Source organism: Dermacentor silvarum, chromosome 6 (genome assembly GCF_013339745.2).
Source record: "Dermacentor silvarum isolate Dsil-2018 chromosome 6, BIME_Dsil_1.4, whole genome shotgun sequence".
Classification (NCBI taxonomy): domain Eukaryota; kingdom Metazoa; phylum Arthropoda; class Arachnida; order Ixodida; family Ixodidae; genus Dermacentor; species Dermacentor silvarum.
In genome coordinates, this window is record NC_051159.1 from 102585960 (window position 1) to 102607636 (window position 21677).

The 21677-nt window shown below is 44.3% G+C and overlaps 2 protein-coding genes and 1 long non-coding RNA gene across 9 annotated transcripts in view; 1 reads left to right on the forward strand and 2 right to left on the reverse strand.

Annotated features, from left to right (window-relative positions):
- LOC119455795 (myb-related transcription factor, partner of profilin) overlaps nucleotides 1-21677 on the reverse strand; it is a 62485-nt gene that overhangs the window by 39799 nt on the left and 1009 nt on the right. Inside the window, exons 1-4 of one of the 3 annotated variants that reach the window (XM_037717263.2) lie at nucleotides 21495-21672; nucleotides 16275-16643; nucleotides 14106-14220; nucleotides 9692-10484 (exon numbers count right to left, since the gene is read on the reverse strand). The exons of 1 other annotated variant lie outside the window; for it this stretch is intronic. In XM_037717263.2, coding sequence (XP_037573191.1) covers nucleotides 9731-10484; nucleotides 14106-14220; nucleotides 16275-16587 — 1182 coding nt within the window. In that variant the 5' untranslated portion in view covers nucleotides 16588-16643; nucleotides 21495-21672 and the 3' untranslated portion in view covers nucleotides 9692-9730. Of the gene's footprint in view, nucleotides 1-9691; nucleotides 10485-14105; nucleotides 14221-16274; nucleotides 16644-21494; nucleotides 21673-21677 lie in introns of those variants that run through there. One more of the 3 variants, XM_049669324.1, reaches the window with a different exon arrangement.
- The window catches only part of LOC119455794 (nonsense-mediated mRNA decay factor SMG9-like), a 75704-nt gene that overhangs the window by 24127 nt on the left and 29900 nt on the right, over nucleotides 1-21677 (forward strand). The gene's annotated exons all lie outside the window — the stretch shown is intronic.
- Nucleotides 6303-9680, reverse strand: LOC125946382 (uncharacterized). The gene is made up of 2 exons (XR_007467531.1): nucleotides 8889-9680; nucleotides 6303-8792 (listed from the first exon to the last, which is right to left on the reverse strand). It is a non-coding gene; the product is annotated as an uncharacterized LOC125946382 (long non-coding RNA).

Below are 21677 nucleotides of genomic sequence, written 5' to 3' on the forward strand. Positions count from 1 at the left end.
TGGTATACATCTGCCAATGCTTTTTAAAAAGTAATAATGACTTTCTTTACAGCTGCAGTAATGAACGTGCTTTGGAGTATATTTCTGATGTTTTAGGAAGAGCTGAGCATTCAATAATAAGTCAAACGCAAAGCATCTGTGAAAGTCAAAAGCACGTCCCTCGAAAGGTTGCGATGCATCTGCTGTCTCCATCCGTCAGTTTACCAAAATGAGTTATTTCTCGACTTTTCGCAGGCACGCAGAGAAAGCGTCTTGCCTGAGAAAAAAATGTAAAAAAAAGAAGAAATAAAGCATGCCGCAGTCCGACTCAACCAGGAGGGTCTGTATCTGAATAGCGGAGGAAGCGCGGGAGACCACACTGCGGCAGGAAGTGAAGCAGCAGGGAGTGCAACTACTTGCACTCCTTCGTCTTACAGATAAAGTTCAGCGTCACGAGACCGCCCTGAGCAAAGGCACGCTCGGCGAAAACAGGAAAACGGACGGCGAAGTCTTTAACGTTTGCTGTATTTTTATTTATTTTTATGAGAGAAAAACAAAGTGAGCATAAATGAAAGGCTCTCAGAAAACGAGTTTATTTTCGTCTCTTAAAACAATCGTCCATTTGGACAAACTCGCCACCGACAGTTCCTAATGATATGCATGTGCTTCTTAATGTGTTATTTCAAGAGTATAAGGAGATTGGGGGCGGTCTATAAAACACCGGCATTTCTGCGAATTTCCTCGATGTAACATGGTTTAGGTAAGCGAACCGGGCGTTTGGTCAATAGAAAGTTTGCTGCATGGATCTCTTCGGTGTATGATGGTTTTCAGCCGTCGTCACCTTTCAGACGACAGTGAAAGATTCGTCCTTAAATGACCAGTGACTAGACACGAAACTTCACAGATCACATCACAGATAGGGAATCTATGAGAGAGTTCTCATACCCTTCGGAAACCCTAGTGGTCTGTTGTGCCATTGCCTGGAATGTATACACCCAAAGCTTTGCAATCGCTTCAATACATATACTCGGCGCAATTCCTTCGCTATACCTTCGCTAATGCATGACTAAATAGTGTTACTATGTTGATACGCCGCCATGTATGCTTTGTAATGTAAGCGACTCGGCAGCTAGACGCCGCGCGCCAAGCAAACCTGCAACACGGTCGCCGGCCCGCAAATCGTGCGCCTTTCTCTGCAGCGTACGGTGAGTTCACGAAGCAAACATGCACTTTCGTTTCACTTTCGTGTTCTACCAATTCCTATGAAAGAGGGATCAACCACAATTTTTGTGGACTATGCTCAGTCGGCTCTGCAGCGAAGACAAAGGGATCGTTCCACTTTGCGCAGCGTAAATGCGGCCTCTTCCTCGTCCCAATCACTCTCTCTCTCTCTGCACATAAACTCTATAGCGTTACTGCTGAGCAGCTGCATGTGCATACCACACCGTGGCACATACTGCAGGTCTGAGCCCATCGGACATTTAACTTCAAGCTACAATAGCCGACAGTTTTCCTTCATTCTCATATTGTGCACCATCAACATCTACAATGACCGTATGGCGGCACTCCTTACGATGCCAGCATTGTGAGACGCCTGGTAGCTGCGAGGCCGCTGTCTCTGCTCGTGCAGCGCTACGCTAAACCTTGCTACCAACTGATTTCAATGTTTCGTCCTTACGGTGAAACTAGTCAATAAAAAAAAACTACAAAAGCTTTACTAATAAAAGCAGCTTTTGTAAAAAGTATGAGGTCTTCCCAGGCGACACAAAAAGTCCAATGAACTTCCCAAAAAGACCCACACGTCCCACATCCCAATGGAGACTTCCGGTGGATTTCCAAGCGACGTCTGTAATCGGCAAGGTCCGAAAAACGCGCCATCACGGACATGATAGCGATATGCAATCAGCAAGTGAGATATTTTATGCGATCATGCATCAGGATACGGGGTGCCAGATGGCTGTGCATCTGTTTCCCGGATGCATGGGCGCTCTCCTTAAATTATGGGTTACTATGGATTACCAACATTCCCAAGCCTATGCTTTTTCAAGATATATTTATAATACATCGGGCTCCGTTTTGTGTTCTACGTTACATCACGGCGAAAAGAAGAAAATAAATTGGAGTTCCGGGTTGGAGTCCCGGAGCAGGACGAATTTTTCTTCAACTGCGAGGCTTTTCTTTCGAGGAACCCGTATGGGTTTCCTTTGTAGCAACTGCTACGATTGGGTGGATGTCTCATTTTCCATTTAATTACTTCTCTCCACCTAGCGGGTTGCCGCTACAATTACGTTAAACAAACCAACTTCCGAGGCCACAATTGAAGTTGGAGAAAGCGCAAAGACAGAAAATAGGCAAGCTCTCCCAACGAACAAAGAACTCAATAAAGAAACGAAAAAGCACCAAAGTAGCTCTAGAGATCAGATATAATTGGCTGAACTACCAAAGCTGATGAAAAAGAAGAAAATAAGTGATATTCGAAATTATAACATCAGAAAGATTCGGGAAAGAGTAAAAAATAGGGAAAGTACATAATCAGAAAGGAAACTTGGCATTTGATAGAACACGATACATGTAGTGAAACATGAGCAGGGAAATGTCAACCGCAATTTCGATTGTATAGCTGCGGATGAATTCTATACTGAACGGCACAGTACCAAGAACAACCAAGTAACCTTGATTGGAAGTAGTGACGAACAAGATACAGAAGTTCCATGCGTGCAACTAGCGATGCATTTAGAATTGATTCTGAACGTATGCCCAGGGGAAAAGCGGAAGGAGAAAATGGAATAACAACTGATTTGATAAAGGATGAAGGGGATATTATACTCAATATGCTTGCGACCCTTTATTCGCCATGCCTCATCACTTCCGTACCGAGGACTTAGAAGAATGCTAGCATCATATTATACCAAAAGAAGGGAGATATTAAATAACTGAAGAATTATAGGCCCATTAGCTTGCTTTCAGTATCGTACAAAAAAACCCCGGCAGATCCCACGTGCTGTGGGAATCGATGTTGTGCGAAGGAGTGTGTAGGGAGCCTACCAAGTTAACGAAACGACCATGAGAGCACCAAGACGTAAGCGGCTGTTTCATGACCTACATGACACGCATGTCATGACATATCATTTATGTTCGTCATATACTCTTGTCATAGTATGCCAATCTTGGTACATACCAAGTTAACGAAATGACCATGAGAGCACAAAGACGTAGGCGGCTAGATAGATAGATAGATAGATAGATAGATAGATAGATAGATAGATAGATAGATAGATACTATCAAAGTAGCAAATGTTCGCCAAGAAATGCTTCGCATTTATTATTCGCAAAAGTAATTGCTAATAGAATCAGGGCAACACTTCATAGGCACAAGTGTCTTGGTGTAACCCTTGATAGGCACCTCAAATTTGATCTTCATGGCACATCAGTGCTTCAAAAAGATTCTTTTAGAATTCGCGCAATTATTAAGACGCGTTCATACTTCCAGCTCCCAATTATTTCATCACTCGTTATAACGAAATTGACGGGGGAAACGAAATTACTTCGTTATATCCGTTACTTCGTAATATCCATTATTGCCATTTACTGCAATATATGCCCAATGAGGTGCACAATTGTCAACATGGAAATAAGACCACGGCTTTGAGGCCCGCGGAACCGCTGCACGGCCACGCATTCGATTAAGTTTGACTAAAACAACAAAATAATTTTCGGCGTGACACGCGACTTAGCAACTGACGCGACAGTCTTTACATAGCTGCCTTCTCTTCCACTGTGATGGTCTTTCGCGTCCGCTTTCCACTCACGTCCGCTCGCCGCGGTCGAGCAGCACGAGGCACACCACACAGTGCGCTCCTCTGTGTGATCGAGGAGGCTAGTGAACTTCGCCGCGCCGGCTTGGCTCGGCCGGCTCATGGGCTCCGAGATCGCACCGATGCCAACACAATCTCTGAGGCCACGCCCAGTCGCCAGCCTGCGCGGCTCGCCGCAGGAAGCGGTAGAAGTGAATGCACGGCCTGGGCGTGACATCCGAGATAGCGCCGCAGAGGTCTCCGAGGCCAGGCCCAACTGCGGTGCGTGTAAAGGAAGAAAGAAGGGAAGGCACTAATATATCGCACCGCCGCGCAGGCTTGCACGCGACCCCTGAGATTGCGCCGGGGAGATCTCAGAGGCTGCGCCTGCCTGCACGGCGCCCCGAGCAGAAGTGAATGCACTTATCTTTCGCACGGCCGCGCGCAGCCTCGCAGCGTGGCGCGTCTCGCGCAGCCAGGCACGCGCAAGAGAAATAGGTCAGTGTAGAAGTGCGATAGTACAGTAGCGATAGTGAGCTGCTGCTTGTGCGCAGCTACGCGTGGCGGTGAGAAAGGCCAGTGTTGCTCGACGACGTATTCGACGCGGGGACGCGAGAGTTCTGAATTGCCGCGGCGTACGAGTGCTGAACCCCGCGGGAAGCGATGTACTCGACGCGCAGCGGTCGGGTATTTTTTTTTTTTTCGGAGACGAATTGAATTCGTTTTATCCACTGGCAGGGCACTTTCACTTCGTTAAAGCGGGGTTTTAAATATATATGGACCTCTATGGGTATTTCAGGGGATTTGTACTTCGTTATATCCCATTTCGTTATAACGAGGTTCGAGTCTGTAATGCTTACATTCAGTCATCTTTCTTATTGCCTGTCGTCCTGGGGCAACACACATCTCGAAGCCCATTTAACACTTACAAAAATCCTAGTGCAATGTTATGTTAGTTGGTTCTTGACTTTTTTATTTTGCTAATAGTTTTTCTGTATACTCCTATGCTTCGTTGTATAACGTGTTCTATTTATATTTATATAATGTCTGTAAGGAACTGACTGCTGCATGCTAAAACTTAAAATTGTTTATATTTTTTATAGGGCATCCTTCTGACAGTATTTAACTTTGGGACACCCTATTGTGCTACTTATTTTGTACTTGCTCAAATGTACAACATGACTGTAATAAATCTACTGAATTTGGGAAGCAGTGGCAAATATAGTAAGAGATGGTTGGAGTCATAGCATTAAAACACAGACCCTAGAGCAAAAATTTTCTCTAAACTCCATAGTACACATTCCCACGCTGCTCACTAATTGCAACGGCAGCCGCACAATTCTAATTTATGGTATCGGATTATTCTTGATAATGAACTTCCAACCAAGTTCGGTGCAGTGGCCACAGAATTATATGGCAACAAGTCTCTCTTCAATCATCACACGACTCCAAATAATATGCTGGGACATAAGGAACAGCGGCAAAATAATTCCAATAAAAATTATGCACATCCAATGCACATATTGGAATCTATGTCAAGAGATTTGGTAAAGAGTTTAATTGAGTGCTATACAATTGATCATGTGCATAGGGTTTTGCAGTGCAGCGATTACCGTATGTGGCTATGAGGCAACACGTGGAGGCCTCCACCACCGTGACCTGACATTAATCTCCAGGATTGGCCCACTTTGCTATGACACTGCTGTCACGGTCAGGCCTCTTTTCTATTGCACAATCTCGACAAGAAACCGGTCAGGCAGGTGTGCCATATCCCAGAAAAGAAGGCATAGGAATCTTTGCTATTAAAATAAACGAAGTACTTATACACTTGATGGCGTATATTTGTTGGAACCGAGAACACTAAGGTACCATTTGTTGCCTCATTGTATAATTCCATAGAAAACAGTCTGTCACCGACACATCTGTAGTGCGAGTACCTCTGCTCAGCTATACATAAGCCGATTTCTTATATAAGTGCTGTTTTCTGTATGAGCTATTTGACAGGACAGTGGCAGCAGCAGCCACGGTCAGCAAAGTCTGGAGGGGTCTGCAATGAAAGTTTTGCTATAAACCAAAATTATCTTTAGAATGATCTTCAGAAGTGCTAGAAGTATTATCCAACTTATTGTAACGTTCAGCACACCTCTGAAATGGCTCAAACAGGTCCCAGTTTTATTTCACGTCAAGTTCCAGCAGGGCTGAATCATCATATCTCATGGCAAATCTACGTACAAGGCCCCAAACCCAGAAAAACAGTTATGCGTGGATTATTTGCAACCTGCCTTAAGATGTTAGCATACAAAACATTGTGAGCCTTGCTGCCAGAACTGTGCTAAATACTTTTCAAATGCTTCACACTCTGAAGAAAACTTGTGTCTATCTTTTTCTCCTCGTAATGTAAGGTTGTTCCTTACAAAGAAATGTGAGGTAGTTCCGACTGTAATCATCAGTCGATTCAGCACTACTGCAAAAATACACAGAACAGGCAACCACAACAACAACAACAACAACAACAAAAAGACATTCAAACATGGTGCAGCACAATTTATTTAAAGCAGGTACATGTCACAACACCCTTCTACACTTTGATTGGTCCTGTTTTTAGTCATGATGGCTATCATTGACCTCCACATTCTGCAATGACTGTCTTAGCTGTTAGTATGCACAATTTGTAAAGCAATCACTAGGAAATTACTAAAAGGCCTTTCACAAACACTTTGACACCTTCTTTGCATAGCATTTGGACAAATTCACTACACTTAGCCAGCCACACATGTGAGGTATTTCATGAAGGCATAAATAGGGGAATGAACAGTGCAAAGTGATACACAGCACAAGAGCAACTCCAATTTTACACTGTGGTTAATTTCACACTAGAACTAAAGCAGGAATGCGGGCACAGTGCGCTTTCAGTAAGCCATCAACCATGTCATCATCATCATCAGCCTATATTTATGTCCACTGCAGGACGAAGGCCTCTCCCTGCGATTTCCAATTACCCCTGTCTTGCACTAGCCGATTCCAACTTGCGCCTGCGAACTTCCTAACTTCATCACCCCACCTAGTTTTCTGCCATCCTCGACTGCGCTTCCCTTCTCTTGGTATCCATTCTGTAACTCTAATGTCCACCGGTTATCCATCCTACGCATTACATGGCCTGCCCAGCTCCACTTTTTCCGCTTAATGTCAACTAGAATATCGGCTATCCCCGTTTGTTCTCTGATCCACACCGCTCTCTTCCTGTCTCTTAACGTTAAGCCTAACATTTTTCGTTCCATCGTTCTTTGTGTGGTCCTTGACTTGTTCTCGAGCTTATTTGTTAATCTCCAAGTTTCTGCCTCATATGTTAGCACTGGTAGAATGCAATGATCGTACACTTTTATTTTCAACGACAGTGGTAATCTCTCAGTCAAGATTTGGTAATGCTTAGGAGTGAGAATCAACGGTGAATATCTCAGCAACATTTGGCTTGCAGATGACATTGTCCTATTCAGCAACAATGGGGACGAATTACAGCAAATGATTATCAACCATGTCATATGTAAATAAGAGTCAACATGCTATGCACTTAATAAACATCTAATACTGAACAGTACCTCTACATTAATTTGCAGCATTCTCCACATGTTAATAGAGCAGTCTTCATCTTATGAAACTACCTTCAAAATTAGGAGGAGTGCCAGGATAAATAACTCATTTCTGAAAGACCAAATCACAACCAACACTATAAAATGGCATACTTGTGATCCAACCTTATCTCCTCCTTAAAAGATTTAGACAAATTAAGAAACCCACCCATACGTAGAAGTTAAAAGAGGAGGGGAAAAAAAATTTCATCATTAGTGTCATGCAAACTTCCAAGGCAATGCATGAGCCTAGGAGGTGCAACCACACGATGATGTGTCCTACAATTGTATGCCTTGTAAAATGACTGAGCCTGAATATTATTTTCCTTTTGTGGAGTAGCCATGACTACATGCATGCTGGTTTCCTCCGGTAAGGAATTTCTGTGGACTGTGTTGAACACCAAAGCCATAGCCAAGCAACTAAGTTTTGTATATCACAATGTGAGGTGCCATGTCTTGATAAAAGCATTTGTGAGCTACTACATTTACCAAAAAGATCACACAGACGTCGCAGCCCTGAGTCAATGACTGTACTAAGTTCCTGCATCTGTCATGTAGTGCTGTATATTGCATTAAAAGAAGTAAAACAGGCATTCTTCACACATTGCAACTTGTTTTACATCTAGCCTTCTAATAATTAGATACTACCAGACAGTTGTGGAAACATGATGCTTCATTAAAGTGTGAAAAAAAGGCATAAAGGAAGAACGTGCCGCTTAGTCGAGCTTCCCCACGTTTATGAATTCTGTAACCTAATAATTTCATGCACTGTGGCTTACATGGCAGTGCAACAGCTTAGCACGTTGACAGCCTTCAAGAAATTGCAAGCTAAGGCATGCATGCACAGTGAACTCTGCCCGAAGTGTGATTTATATGGCAAAGGGCCATTGAATAAAAGATGCGGGCTCTAAGCTCATATCAGCTGTAAGTGAAAACAGCCACCTTCAGCAAAACGGTTAGTGATCATAAATTATTACATACAGTTAGTTTGATTTAATGACGTTGCCGTCACTAGACGGTTATTTCATCAAATCAGGAGTAGTTGACCAAAATCAATGCTACAGTCAACAGCCATGTAAACTGGGCTGCTGGCACTATATGGCAGAACCTAATCAAAGCGTGCAATGCCAGGGCCCTGGCAGCATAAAGTTTTGTAAAAAGAAAGCGGTACGCCTCAAGTGGCACTGAAATGCTCTAGCAAAACATTGCATTTTGAACACTACAGGTATCCAGAAAACCAATTTCTTTTTCTCCGTGTTAACTGGTAAGATATTGTGTTTTGTTCCTTCCAAGGTTTTCAAAGCTTTGATTCTATAGATATATGCCAGGGAATCGAAGTAGTTCATTAAAGGGAAACTAAAGTTCTGTTTCATCAAGTGAGGTGTATGTCTAACTATACAATGAGTGAATATTATGCTCTGTTAATTGTGTGCAAAGTGAAGGTGGTACACACACAGTAAAGTGCCATGTTTCCTGGCTGATGTCTAACTATACAATGAGTGAATATTATGCTCTGTTAATTGTGTGCAAAGTGAAGGTGGTACACACACAGTAAAGTGCCATGTTTCCTGGCTGGCCCGAGTTCCTAACATCACTGCACCACAAGCAAAACACTGGCATCATGCCTAGAAAAGCACATGTACATTCAAGGCACCATGAGCACAGGATATGGGAATGTCAAAATATCAACAGTCTCTGAATGTACCCACCAGCACCTACAATTTGCGTGTCGCATAAGTAGATGCTAAGGAACTGTCTTATTTATTCTTCACATTGCATTACTTCTTTCAATAAATGGTCAATATGAGGGAATCCTACACAAGTGATAACTTGAAGAAACCTGACAGGCTCACGAGGAATGTGAATGTATTTTTAACATCGAAATGATGACTGAAAAAGTAATAGAGCTTGGCAACATAGAGGCAATTCACAAGACAAGCAACTTGAAACAAAAAGGTGCCTACAAGAAAAAATAAGAAATTGTGGGGATGACTTTAAAAGCAACCACACAAAGGGCACAATAGGCACGGCTCCAGACTAAGTTTGTAGCACAGCTCAAGTGCTTCTAGCTAGATATGGATCTCTCACTATGGGCACTCATGATCATCAGAATCTCGGAACACTGTTCCCAGTGGTGGGCTGGGAATCCCTGAGAATGTGATCACCAGAAGGACACCTCCGCCACGGCTCCGTAGCCACAATCCAAAACCATAGGCACGAGGCACATTTTTACTTTGTGACGTATGAACTGGACGCTGATACATCCTCAAGGCAATGAAATGACCAGCATCAGCTGCATCCTTTCTTCACTTTCCACCTTTGCCAGCTGCGTCATTCTGCCATCTTCTTGATCTGCAGTGTCAGCTTTCTGCGCTTCACCTTTTCTGTGTGCACATGAGACTTGGCAGCCCTTGCAACGCAGTCTTTGACGGCCTGCGCGGCAGAGGCAACAGCCTGAAATGCCCGGGCTTGCTCCCGGGCGGCCCTGATCTGCTCCATGAGCAACGTCTTGCGCAGGGTCGCCAAATCATCGTCTCCCGCATTCTCGTTGCAGTGGTTTCCGGAACCTTCGCCGTCACCACCAGTCTCTGGGTTGGGGTCTCTGGGTTGACGTCTTGTGGGACTTGCTGGAAGTTGAGGTGGAGGAGGCGGCGGCGGTGGCAGCGTCTGTCTCTGCTGCGGCGTCACGACTGGCCGACGCCCGGGACCCATCTGTGAGCACGTTGCCTGCCGGGGCGCCAGCTGCTTGCTGGAGGCAGCAGCAGTAGCTGGCCGCTCATAAACAATGCCCAACGTCTCGGCAACTTCGTCATGGTCATTGTCCATTTCGAACTCGGCTGTCACGCACTCGGCGGACAATGGGTGTTCGTCATCGTCACTGTGCTCCCGCTTCACGGGGACAGCGGCGGCCACGGAACCGTCCGCAGAGGGGCGGATAGTGCACAGCGCTGCGGACGCAGATGCGGCACTCGAGGCTCGGGCGCTTGTCTTCCAAAACCACTCTGGCACACTGGAGTCCAGTGACTGGATCAGTGTCTCGTCCTCAGAGGAACCGAGGCCGTTGTCTTGGCTTCCATCAACGTCACTGTGTGGAGCCAGCAACACACCGATTAAATTAGGCGACAAAAAAAAAAAAAAAAACGGGAACATAAATGGACACACAATACATATGAACCTCGATATAACGAATGCGGATATAACGAATTATCGGATACAACGAAGTAAATATTATGCAAATTTTGTTGGTCATGCTTCTGTTCAATGCATTATTCTCCTGTTATAACGAAATTGAAAATGCGGGATCTGACGTGGTATCAGCTAGAGTGAAGCAAATTGCTGTTTGCATGTACCTTAAGACATATATTTTGATAACAAAATGTCAATTACAATTGCTGGTTTGCCTCCATTATTTTCACACTCGTAGACCTTACTGGTAATCGAGCATGGGATTAGACGCACGAGCTAGACTGATGGCTCTAGTACAGTGGAGTACAGATCGACATCAGTCCACTTCATGTCTGAAACGTCTGTCAGCAGCAGGCCCGTTTGGTCAGCGGCTTTTCCTTAGTTGGACCGCAATCATCAACAATACGCCGATTCCGTGTGATGACACTGATTGCTCGGTTGCGCATTCGCGGTGGTGCAGAGCATGTGTATGTATTTTATTGTTGTTCCTGTGGCCTCACATTGGCAGGTTTGTCAAAATCTGCAGACGACCTTAATTTACTAGCCCGTTGGAGGCACCCCGGTAGCATTTTCTTTTTTGCATAGACCCGATCGTGATTTTTGTTTTTTGTCAATATGTGTGTGTATGCTTTTAATGAATATCAGATATAACGAAGGTATTTTTGTGTCCGATGCAACTTCGTTATAAAGAATGAGGTTCGCCTGTATTAATAAAATACAGTAAAAGCTCGTTAATTCAAATTTCACAGGGACGCTGAACGAGTTTGAATTAAACCGAATTCGAACTAATGACAGTAATTGAAAAACAGTCAGAATTGAGACCTGGTTGCTAGAACGTACTTGTAACTCGCAATATTTATTGAGCAAAACTGTCATCACTTTTTCCTTCTTTTCTCTGAAAGTGATGGCCATCAGTTTGTATTCCAATGCCCAAACGTGACGCATAGCTTCATTTTCACCCTCCTTGAAGTTGAAAAATAGGCGCCCGACACCGAGCGCCTCAATTACATTTGCCGACAGATTTTTTGGACTTCATAAATACGTTGTCAGGGTTCACATAGAGCTCACGCAATTTTGCGACCAATTTCTTGGGACAAATTTAGGCCCCAAAGTTTGATTTTCCAGACTAAATCGCTCGTTCCGAGCCCCGCTACCCGATCGTGGAAACTGCCATGTTGGATTTTCTGCTGGCTTGGCTTCCAGTGGCCTGCTCTATGGCCTCCAAGATTGGGAGCGAGTACGCTATCCTCTTGTCTCGAAGGTTAGGCACGCTCTTCCTTGGCTGACAATACTCTCCAGGGGACGGCACTTCTTTTTTTCCCTTTCTATTTTCGGTCAGCACTATCGTCATAATGCCTTATTGCGGGTACCGCCCCCCCCCCCCCCCTTTTTTTTATCACCATGTGGCAGCGCTCAGTTCGGCGGCACGCAGTTCGAATTAATGATGCAGGAGCCGATGCGCATGCGAAATAACAAGTTGGTTTACCCACAGATGCCTATGCACCATGGCCGGACCGAGACAGTCAGTTCGAATTAACGAGGTGCAAATTAACGAGCTTTTACTGTAATTTTCTTTCTGGGCACTAAATTACATTTCAATGAATCTTCAAAACTCTAAGGCTTTTGGAGAGAAACATTATGCCTACCAGTACTTCCGATTTGGCTGAAGACAAAGACAACCGTGCAATGATTCTTCCTTTGTAATGGCCACACATATATAGTGTAGACATGGTGCCTTAGAAGTGATCATTAGTGCTACTGTGCAAGAACAGAGGCACACACTTATCAAAGCCCATTGTGAGTAGCAAGCCTATCAATGTGAACAGTTTGAATCTGTCAAGGTCAAGAAATTTCCTACAATGAAGCTGCAATGCTGCACAGCATAGGTGTCAACATGCTAACAGTTAGACACCCACGATGAGCAGACCAGGTCAAAGCTCATTACCAGCAGCAAGCTGCAGAAAACTGAACAAGATGCTGACCACGGGCAGATGAAGATGATAATAGGTGAGATCTACAACCAGAAGTAAAATGGTAACAGCGAGAAGCAGATCATTAATGAATGAACGCGCAATGTAGCACAAAGTGCTGGTAATCAATAGTGAACACTCCCAAAAGAAAATTTCAAAAGGAGCAATGGTAACAGAAAAAAAGTCGCAGTTTCGAAAGGCGAAGCATCAATTGCGATAGCAAATTAGTAGAAAGCTATACGGAGTAAGGATAGTAGTTTTATCGGCTGTATACTTGGACACATTCACTTACTATAACTGAATTAATAAGCATGGTGTCAGCGCGCACAAGCAAACATGAATAGATCACACTCGATGACCGCACACAACCGCTGTCAAAACGCTGGCGTGAGCAAATGTGCCAGCAGCAGCGAGCGAAGGTGCATGCGGTCTATCGCTTCAACGGAAACTGAGCGACGAAAGCACAGCGCATACAAAGGTATGAGCCGTGTTGCAGATCGCTTTCAAGATATGGTGCGCACAACCGCCCGCCGCCGCGCAAAGTACAAGTACTCAGTTGCTCGGAGAGCAGAAGCCGCACCCCCTCCCTCCCACGTTGCCTTCCCACTTTCCTCCTTTACCCTGCGAGATTCCAGTTCCCCTTGCGCCTGGTCGCAAGATACGCATTTGGTGCCACAGCACAACGTCGCCCCCCCTTCCCTCCCTCTCATCTCCCCATGGCCCTTCGTGCAACGGGAGACGTTGCGTTTGCTCTTTGCCGTGCATTCGCTGCCCGTGAAAACGTGCGTCCCTCGCGTGCTTGCACACGCACATACAACATGCAGCGCGCGGCGATGATTTTATCGCCCTTGGACTTTACACGGAACCTCACGGCGCCGGCGCCGACGGCAGAAACCCGCTTGAAGTGTCCATATAATTGCTATCGCAATAAAATACTAGTCAACAGAAGTAGCTTATTTACAGGCTACTGGTTATTATAAAGAACACATGTAAAAAAATGCAGACAAACAAAAATCTAACTTCTAATAACATGCATACATAACTCAAGACTTTAAGACAAAGGCAGTTTTAGTAGATAAGTAGAATAATTTAATGCATAATATGCTTTGCATGCACACTATGTAGGCAGATGGTATGTTAATGTAAAGAGCACATGAAAAAGGAAACAAAGAAATCAAGCTAACTGTGACTAGTATTTTCTTAGTTGTGAATAATTATAAAAAATGTTACTTAATATAGATTGTGATGCTAAGATGTGCCAGGTTCTGTTATGAAAATTATTTGTGCCTTTCACTTTGCATAGAAGAACATGTGGCAGCATAAAAATGATTACACTAAAAAATATGCACTTTGAACATTTATGCATAACATTTATGCTTCCATTGCTAACAAATTTTAGTGAAATTTAGGAAGTTCTCATGCTACATTATAACAACTTAATGAGGCCTTTCTCGTCCTCAACTAATTGTTAATGTCATTTCTACATGTGTTGCCACAGAATGAGAATACCAGTGGGACATAGGCACACTGCTAATGACATGTGAACATACCCGGAGATCTCAGGGCCAGCGCCATCAAGGAAGTCAGCATATGAGCAGTCATCACCTATGACATCCAGTATGGTTCTCTCCACCACAGACAAATCCAAGGAACGCCCATTCTCACCTGAGAATGGAGAGAGAAATCGGTCATGATGGCATGGACATTACGATATGTACGGATATAAGTGCTCAAGCAGCGCTATGACAGAAGCTAACGAAAACGACACTCTTGACATTGATAGGTAACTTAAGGGCTGGTCTTTAATTCTTTTCCTTCAAAGCTTGCATAAGTATAATGAATAAAAGAATCAGATTGTGAGAAGAGCTAGGTGTTTAGGGGCTTTATAAAGATATGTTACTTCTCATGTCGTTTGCTGTAAAGCTAAATGAATAAGTTAACTAAAGTCTAGTGAAATTTACTTCAGGAGCTGAGCCTATATTTCTTGACAGTTTAAAGAGAGAGACAACTTATAACGTAGAATACTGACAGCTGCAGCCAGACTTAACCCGAACAATCACGGTGCACCTCTCATGGCTGAACTGTAATAAAGACGGGCTGTAAGGAACAAAACTATGCATGCTTTGGAAAGAAGGTGCATTATAAGGAAGCTGAACCACTTTTCAATAGAAGTGAGTTTTCAGTGAATTATAACATTTTTTCACCCCCTGAATACAAAAATCATAGTTTAACAGGCCACAAGTCACTTTAATTTAGCAAGAACGAGCAGCAGCGCCGGCAGGAGATGCCGTGGGTAGGCTAACAGGCTCCGATGACAAAGACAATCCTGACGTCATCGTGGGTACCGGCAAGGCGTGTGATTTGAATAATGCGCTCACATGACCCCCATGTTGACATCATCGTCGCGCCTGGTTTTTCACCACTAGGCTTGGTGGAGCTTTGACGAAAATTGAAACGGTGATTGCAGAACTGCTACATGCACAATCAAGAAAACAACTTCAGGAGTTGAATTGCACTGTGGCAGCCCTCCACACTACTGTAAATTTTCCATTTCTAAAACATCTTCATCACCCTTTAACACATGCAATGCGCTCTAAGCAGAAATCACCAGCACCTTCTACAAGAAAAGGAAAAAGGCATTTAAGACGTATCTGTGTGAATTATGACAGAGGCTGCATATCAGTCTAGCTGTGCATATATAATGCTGACCCTGGCATGTATACCTCTTGACATTGACGTGCTCTGCAGTAAGTATGACTGCAGACTCTACGCACAGAATGTAAGCAAATATAATGTCGTGAGACATGAGTGATGACAACATGGCAAAGCAATGTCATCGACGAAGACATAGTCCTAAGATAGCGCAGTAACAGGTCGTGCATCACGTTAAACGAGAAGAGCCTATTATCAATGCATAATCTAAAGGGACAGTATCAAGTACTTCAATTCCACGGTTTGTTTCCTGCGCTATTCCTCTTTATTGCACACACACATCAAAAAACAACAAAGGCAAATTGACAAAAGGCTACAATTTCAGGAAAAACACAAACAGAAGCTCCTTATTGAGGCAAAATTGGAAGCTTAAGGTTAAACAAAAAGCACTAAGATTTTCTGTGCTTACATCCAGTGGACTAACTTATCGGTGAGCTTCAAAACTGCAAATAAGCAAAAGTTGCTCATATGCATGTCATTCTCACTTGCAACACGAGATGACATCACTTGCACAGCGATTTATGCGGCGCTAACAATCCTTATCAATATGCCTTTGCATTCCTTGGCACTACCGGAGCAACACCTCAATGTGCAGATGGAGTAATTGCAAATGTCATACTCCTGTTCCCTATCTGCCAATGTACGAAACAACTGTGTGACCTGAAAGTAATTTCAACGAGAACTGTTTTCACCTACAATATTTATCCTGTCAGCTTGAAATCATTCAGTCAACTGCTGCAAATCAAAAATCATACTTCTGCATGTGACAGACTCACTGCTATTGACCTTGCTGCCATTTACGTCATCCTGCATATCAGTACTCTGGAGATATGGCTTCCAACAACAAGAATACCTTCCTCCTTGTCCTCCAGCGAGCTTTACAGTAGAAGCAAGAACAATCTTACAAGACCTGACTATTTTCTGCAATGCGATTGAGAATATAGACTTAGGTAATGCATAAGTGTCCATCTGGCGGCGCTTTTTGGCCATGGAAGGGTGTAGCTTACCTTGCCGACTGGTGCCGCGGTTGTGCGCATTTACGCGGTGCTTGCACCTCTGCACGAGGTTGCTCCACTGCTTCTTGATCTCGGGCACAGAGCGCGTGTGGGTGTCATTGCCTGCGTTCAGTGCCTGCTGCACTGCGGTCCAGGCAGATCGTTTGGCGCGAAGTGTCAGTGAGGGACCCAGCTTGCCGCGTATGACGTCGATGCGCTCGCCGATCTCTTGCACAAGTCGCAGCCGCTCGTCCTCGGTCCAGTTGGGACGCTTCTGACGGTACATGGCCATCTCAGCACCGGCCGCAGCCGCCGCCACTGCCATGCGCTACGAGGATGACAAACCGCGAACTTGGGACACGGACCGCGGCTCGCCACCAGCTGGAAATCGCGACACAGCACGGTGTAAGGACGCTGCTTTGGGTCTTCGCCAGGCAGCGCCTACCAATAATGCAACAGTTCCGTCGTGCTGGTTGCACATACTAGATGCCAAAAATGGGCTAATTAATTTTTTTTTTGTGCTCACAAAATTTTCGCATTGCACTTTGCACCTGCTTGGTCATAGGTGCAATTGTAGGTGCTGGAGAAAACTAATGCAATAAAATGCTTCAGAGATAGTTGGTGTACCCCTCTCGCAACAAGGGGGTTACATAAAAGACTCGAACCAATTTGTTGCATCAATTCCAGTATGAGTAGCTTATTCAGCAAGTGTAGAGGACCCAACCATGGCAATTTGCACGTGTTACGGTATCACGGTTCTGAGGGCATACTGAACGTCGTCTCTAATACACAATGCTACTACTGCAAGTGCCAGAGAGAAATGATCAAGGCCCAGTTTGCCTACATTCGTTCCTGTTGAGACCTCAGTTGAAATGAGAGTACATAGGAAACCACTTTTCAAAGTGCCATTAGGTATTCTTTCCGTTACACAAGTGACGTGCAGCCAGACAGAGATCAACATTCGTGTGTGCAGATGTCCACATAAGCACTTGCTGGCTCCTATGGAACTTAACCTTCAGGAGGGTAACTCTGCAGAAATCCCTGTCGCCGTGCAATTACTTCAACTTAAGTGGGTAGAAAAAAGTGCTGAGATCTGCATCTGGCATAAGCCAGCATGACGGAACTCACCAGCAAACTGACCTAGGACCAAGGCCCAGGTGAAGACGCCTGTGCTTTTCAAGCGAGTAGCAGAGTTGCTAATTCCAGACAGAATTGTATGTCATACGCACCTGTGTTGCAAATGTCCATTCCGTTCTAAACAAAGATATAATTTTTTTTTTTTCGCTTGTAACTCTTGCTGCATGTTGTTTGTCCTATCCTCATGCACGACTCGCACCAGCACACCAATGTGCTCTGTATGTTTGTTTAAAAAGCACGGCATCTTCACCTGTGCGTCTTACACCGTGCTGGAAGCCGGAACATGGATGTCCATTCAACGCAGTGCGTATAGTGCTTGAGGTGCCAGAACTTGCTATGTCACAAACTACGACTCTTTGCAGTATAAGAAACGATGTGTGCGCTAATATTGCCTCCAAGGCATCGGCAAAAGTTGGAAGAATACCATCCCAATAATGCGGAGTTGGAGGTGAAACATTACTCGCTTCCCATCAGAAGTCCATAACTGAAGAAATAACAAGCAAGACGCAGCTTACTTTGCCTTAAGATATGCACAGTTACTACATACAAAGTGTGAACACTTTGCAATGTGACCTTGAAGAGTGCACACTGGTAGCGACGAACAATGTGTACAAAAGAATGAGCATAAGTGTGCTTTTGACATGTGCTTCTCTTCCCCACTAGCAAAATACAAGAAGAGGGAATGCATGCAAACATGGCGATCTAGTAATCTAGTAGCAAAGTCACAAGCATGTTCGGCAGTGAGCATAGATTGGTAGCGAGTGATGGACACTCTGTACGCAGATAACTTGTCACATGCGAGCGAGAGCTGGCTTAATGACCTTGGTGTGTGGTCTACACATGGGTGACACACACCATCTCACTAGCAACACAAAGTTCCTTTATCATTAAAAAGACCAATAGGCTCAGCACAGTGATGTCAAGGGACAAAGAGAGCCAAGGTCAACCCACAGGCTCTTGAAGTGTTAAAACTCCTTGTTCCTTTCCTCAAGCTGGCACCTTTCCATCCACCTTTCAAGCAAAGGTGACACTTTGGCACATGACAGCCAATTCAAAGCACTCTTGATGCACCTCAAAAGCTGCCCTTGTATGCGTGCAAATCTCACTAGAGCATTTGTAGAAAGTGGCTTGTCCACACTGAGACACCCAATTAGGAAAAGTGTGCTGGACTGATTGCCTGCACTTCATCGGCAGTGAGTGTTTTAACTGTATATGTTAACTGAAGTCGTTTTGACCGGGAGTTGAACCTACGGTAACGTGCTCAGCAACACAAAGCCACAGCCACTGAGCCGCCACAGCAAGTCAAGTGACTTTCAATTGATTTCATTCTCTGTATTACTTTTTTGCATCAGCTGACAGCTGATATTTGTTGGTTCCACACGTTATTATGATGTAAGGCTCAGAAGAGACCTGTTGCGGAGAGTACAGGAAATTGATGGAACCTTAGGACTAGATGTGCAGCTCGATCGCGTGACCTGAAGGCGAGAACACGCACACTGTGCAGTACTTTCCAAAGTCTTACGATGCAGGAATTGTGGCACTGATTTAATCTACTTTGTCACATCACGCAACGCTCACAAGTTTTGCACACAAGCTTTGTAGGCAAATCCACTATTATATGTGGGCCACAATTTGCAAGAAGCCAGCTAAGAAATCAGCCATTTACTGCCTTTTTAAAGAAGACTGAATGGGCCCTCATAATTTAGGACGCCTTTGAAATGCCTACAACAGACTACCTATAAACTAATGCTGTGTCGACTGAGTGATGATGCTGGCTACTGTATACAAAAAAGTCAGTGAATGGAAAAACATATTATGCATTATTTTATTGAAATGAAAACATGAAATATTTATCACTGTATTGCAGTGATAGCTACTCCCTTTTATTTAGGGTATAGAAAATATGAAAAGCTATAAATTAAGAAAAGAAAGTAACAACAATTCATAAAAAAACTGCTGGCTCTCCCGTAATCGAGAGTAGATGCAAGCATGAAATGACTACCATACGGCATATTTTGCTGCCTGTGGTGCCGCCGCCTTCAACCGTGTTTATTCTTCCAACAGTGCAGCGCGCTTAGTGCCTGTCGCTAGTTTTTCTTCTTGTCACAGACCGCTCACGACTCGCGAACCGCTGGCGTTCGAAATAGCACAGGCAACCTCTCTGTCTTTTCAACGTCGTCATTGGAAATGACAAATAAAACTCCAGCGTACTAGAAGTTACAGCTTGAGTGATATTGTGAAGAAACATTAGGAAGAACTCGGAAGCAATATCTTTTGTAACTTGTTCGGAGAGTAACTAGCGTATGTAATGCAGTCCTGTACAAAGGGTTGGGGGCCAGAGACCGCATTTTCTTAAGTTTTGACTGGTTGCCCGGATGATCTCGTTTTGTTGTCGCAACTTGCCAGCATAATCTCGTTTGAGTGCCCGGATAACGACTCTGGCTTTTGGCTCAAGGTCACTCGAAGGTTGCCGACAACTGGAGCTAAAAGCATTTCATGCTTAAAATGCACACACACTCAACGCACAGATAGTAAGGTACCCGAGCTACCTTAGTATCTGTGTAGAATGTGTTGATGCAGCCTGAAATGTCCATGTACCACAGAATATAATAAAAAAATATATAAATGCCTAGCCATCGATACAAGGTAATCTTATGAAGAGAATAAGAAATTATATGATAAAATATACCGGGAAAAATAAAGGGATGGCAAAACAACCGAAACCACTTAAAGCACGCTGTTGCTCTCTCCGCTGCTATCACAAACGTGTTCTTGTTAAACATTTCGAATGAATCACTAATGAGATTGCGGCCCTTTTAATACATGCCAAGCATATCGCGCTGCAGCAAAAATTGTTCAAACTAGAGCGCATCTATCTCCTGCATTGGTTTCCATGTCCACGGGCCCTGTAGGTTGGAAAAACTCAAAGGCTGACACCTATCTAGAATGTTAAGTGCATGTTTTACAAGTTGCCTGTGCGCAGCATGCTTTGTGCACTCGAGTACTGGATGATGTACATCCTCGCTGTCATGACCGCATAAAGAGGGCTTATCTCCTGCGGTCATGACATCTTGTGCGAAATTTGCAGTTGGCTCAAGAAGTAGGCAATATGTGTGATTGTTAGAAGTAGACAAATCACATGTTTACTGAAGCGCACAATTTCATCACAGCTCAACATTTCACGCCCTCATTTGTTTTGTTTTTTCCCTTTCGTTTTTTCGCGTGTGTACCCGCGATCACTATGCCACCGCGCGCGACACCGCCGTGAAAAGCATTGCAGCACGCACAGTTCCTCATTCCTGCGCACCAACGATGTTTCCGAAATTTCGGTAATGTCACAGGCACTGAATTATGAAAGTTGCAGTCCCACCATGTGTGCGACATCATGAAAATCGCTGCCTTGACCACGCACACACAATCGAAAGGACGTCCCAAAGCAAACAGACTGCTACCAAACTTTCCACACATATGCGCGACAACGAAAAACGGCAGAAAAAAAAAAAAAAGAGGAAAATGAAGACGAAGTTACAAACTACTCCGAGAGCGGGTGCAGTGTGCCAAGGACGTTCCAAGGCAGCCACATCGTAGGAACGCTACGACATCGCTATGCGAGCAACTGCTATGATCGCAGGCTACGGTCACGAAGCGTGCAGTGTCTTTGCCTGATGAATCAAACACAGCCAGCCGACGTTGCAAATCTTGGCGGAGTGCAAGCCAAGCACTTGAAGCGCGAGCTGTGACTGTAAAATCTCGCGTTGTAGGTGATCGTGATCCCCCAGCACCGCATTCATTTTTTCTTTTCTTTTGTTCCTCTCGCGAGTGCGGTGAGAAAGAAGTCATCGGTGAATTCATGAGCGGGCAAACAAACATGCTTCAAGCCAGACATCGCTTAGTACGTCCCAACAACACTTCGTGCAGCTATTTTTTGTCAACTTTTTCTCGTCGAATGTCATCGCGCACAGCACGTACTTAGCTACGTGGCTAATTAGGATGACCGTAATGCGCTGACACAAATTTATTGTGTCGGGGAACTCTGAGGTTTTCAAACACATCCCGAACATTATTAAGGGAAATTAAGAAATTCTCTAATCGCACCTTTCTGATGACAGAGCGCTGGAGCTGCTTTGTTTGCGTCCACTTGTTTCGCTACAACAAGAAGTGGATTGGCGGCGCTGCTTTTTTTGGGCCCTATCTGTTTTAACCTATTAAGTGAAAGTAAAACAAGTACATTAATAAAGAAATTTGGTAATATTTATGTATATTACTGTCGTGGCGCTT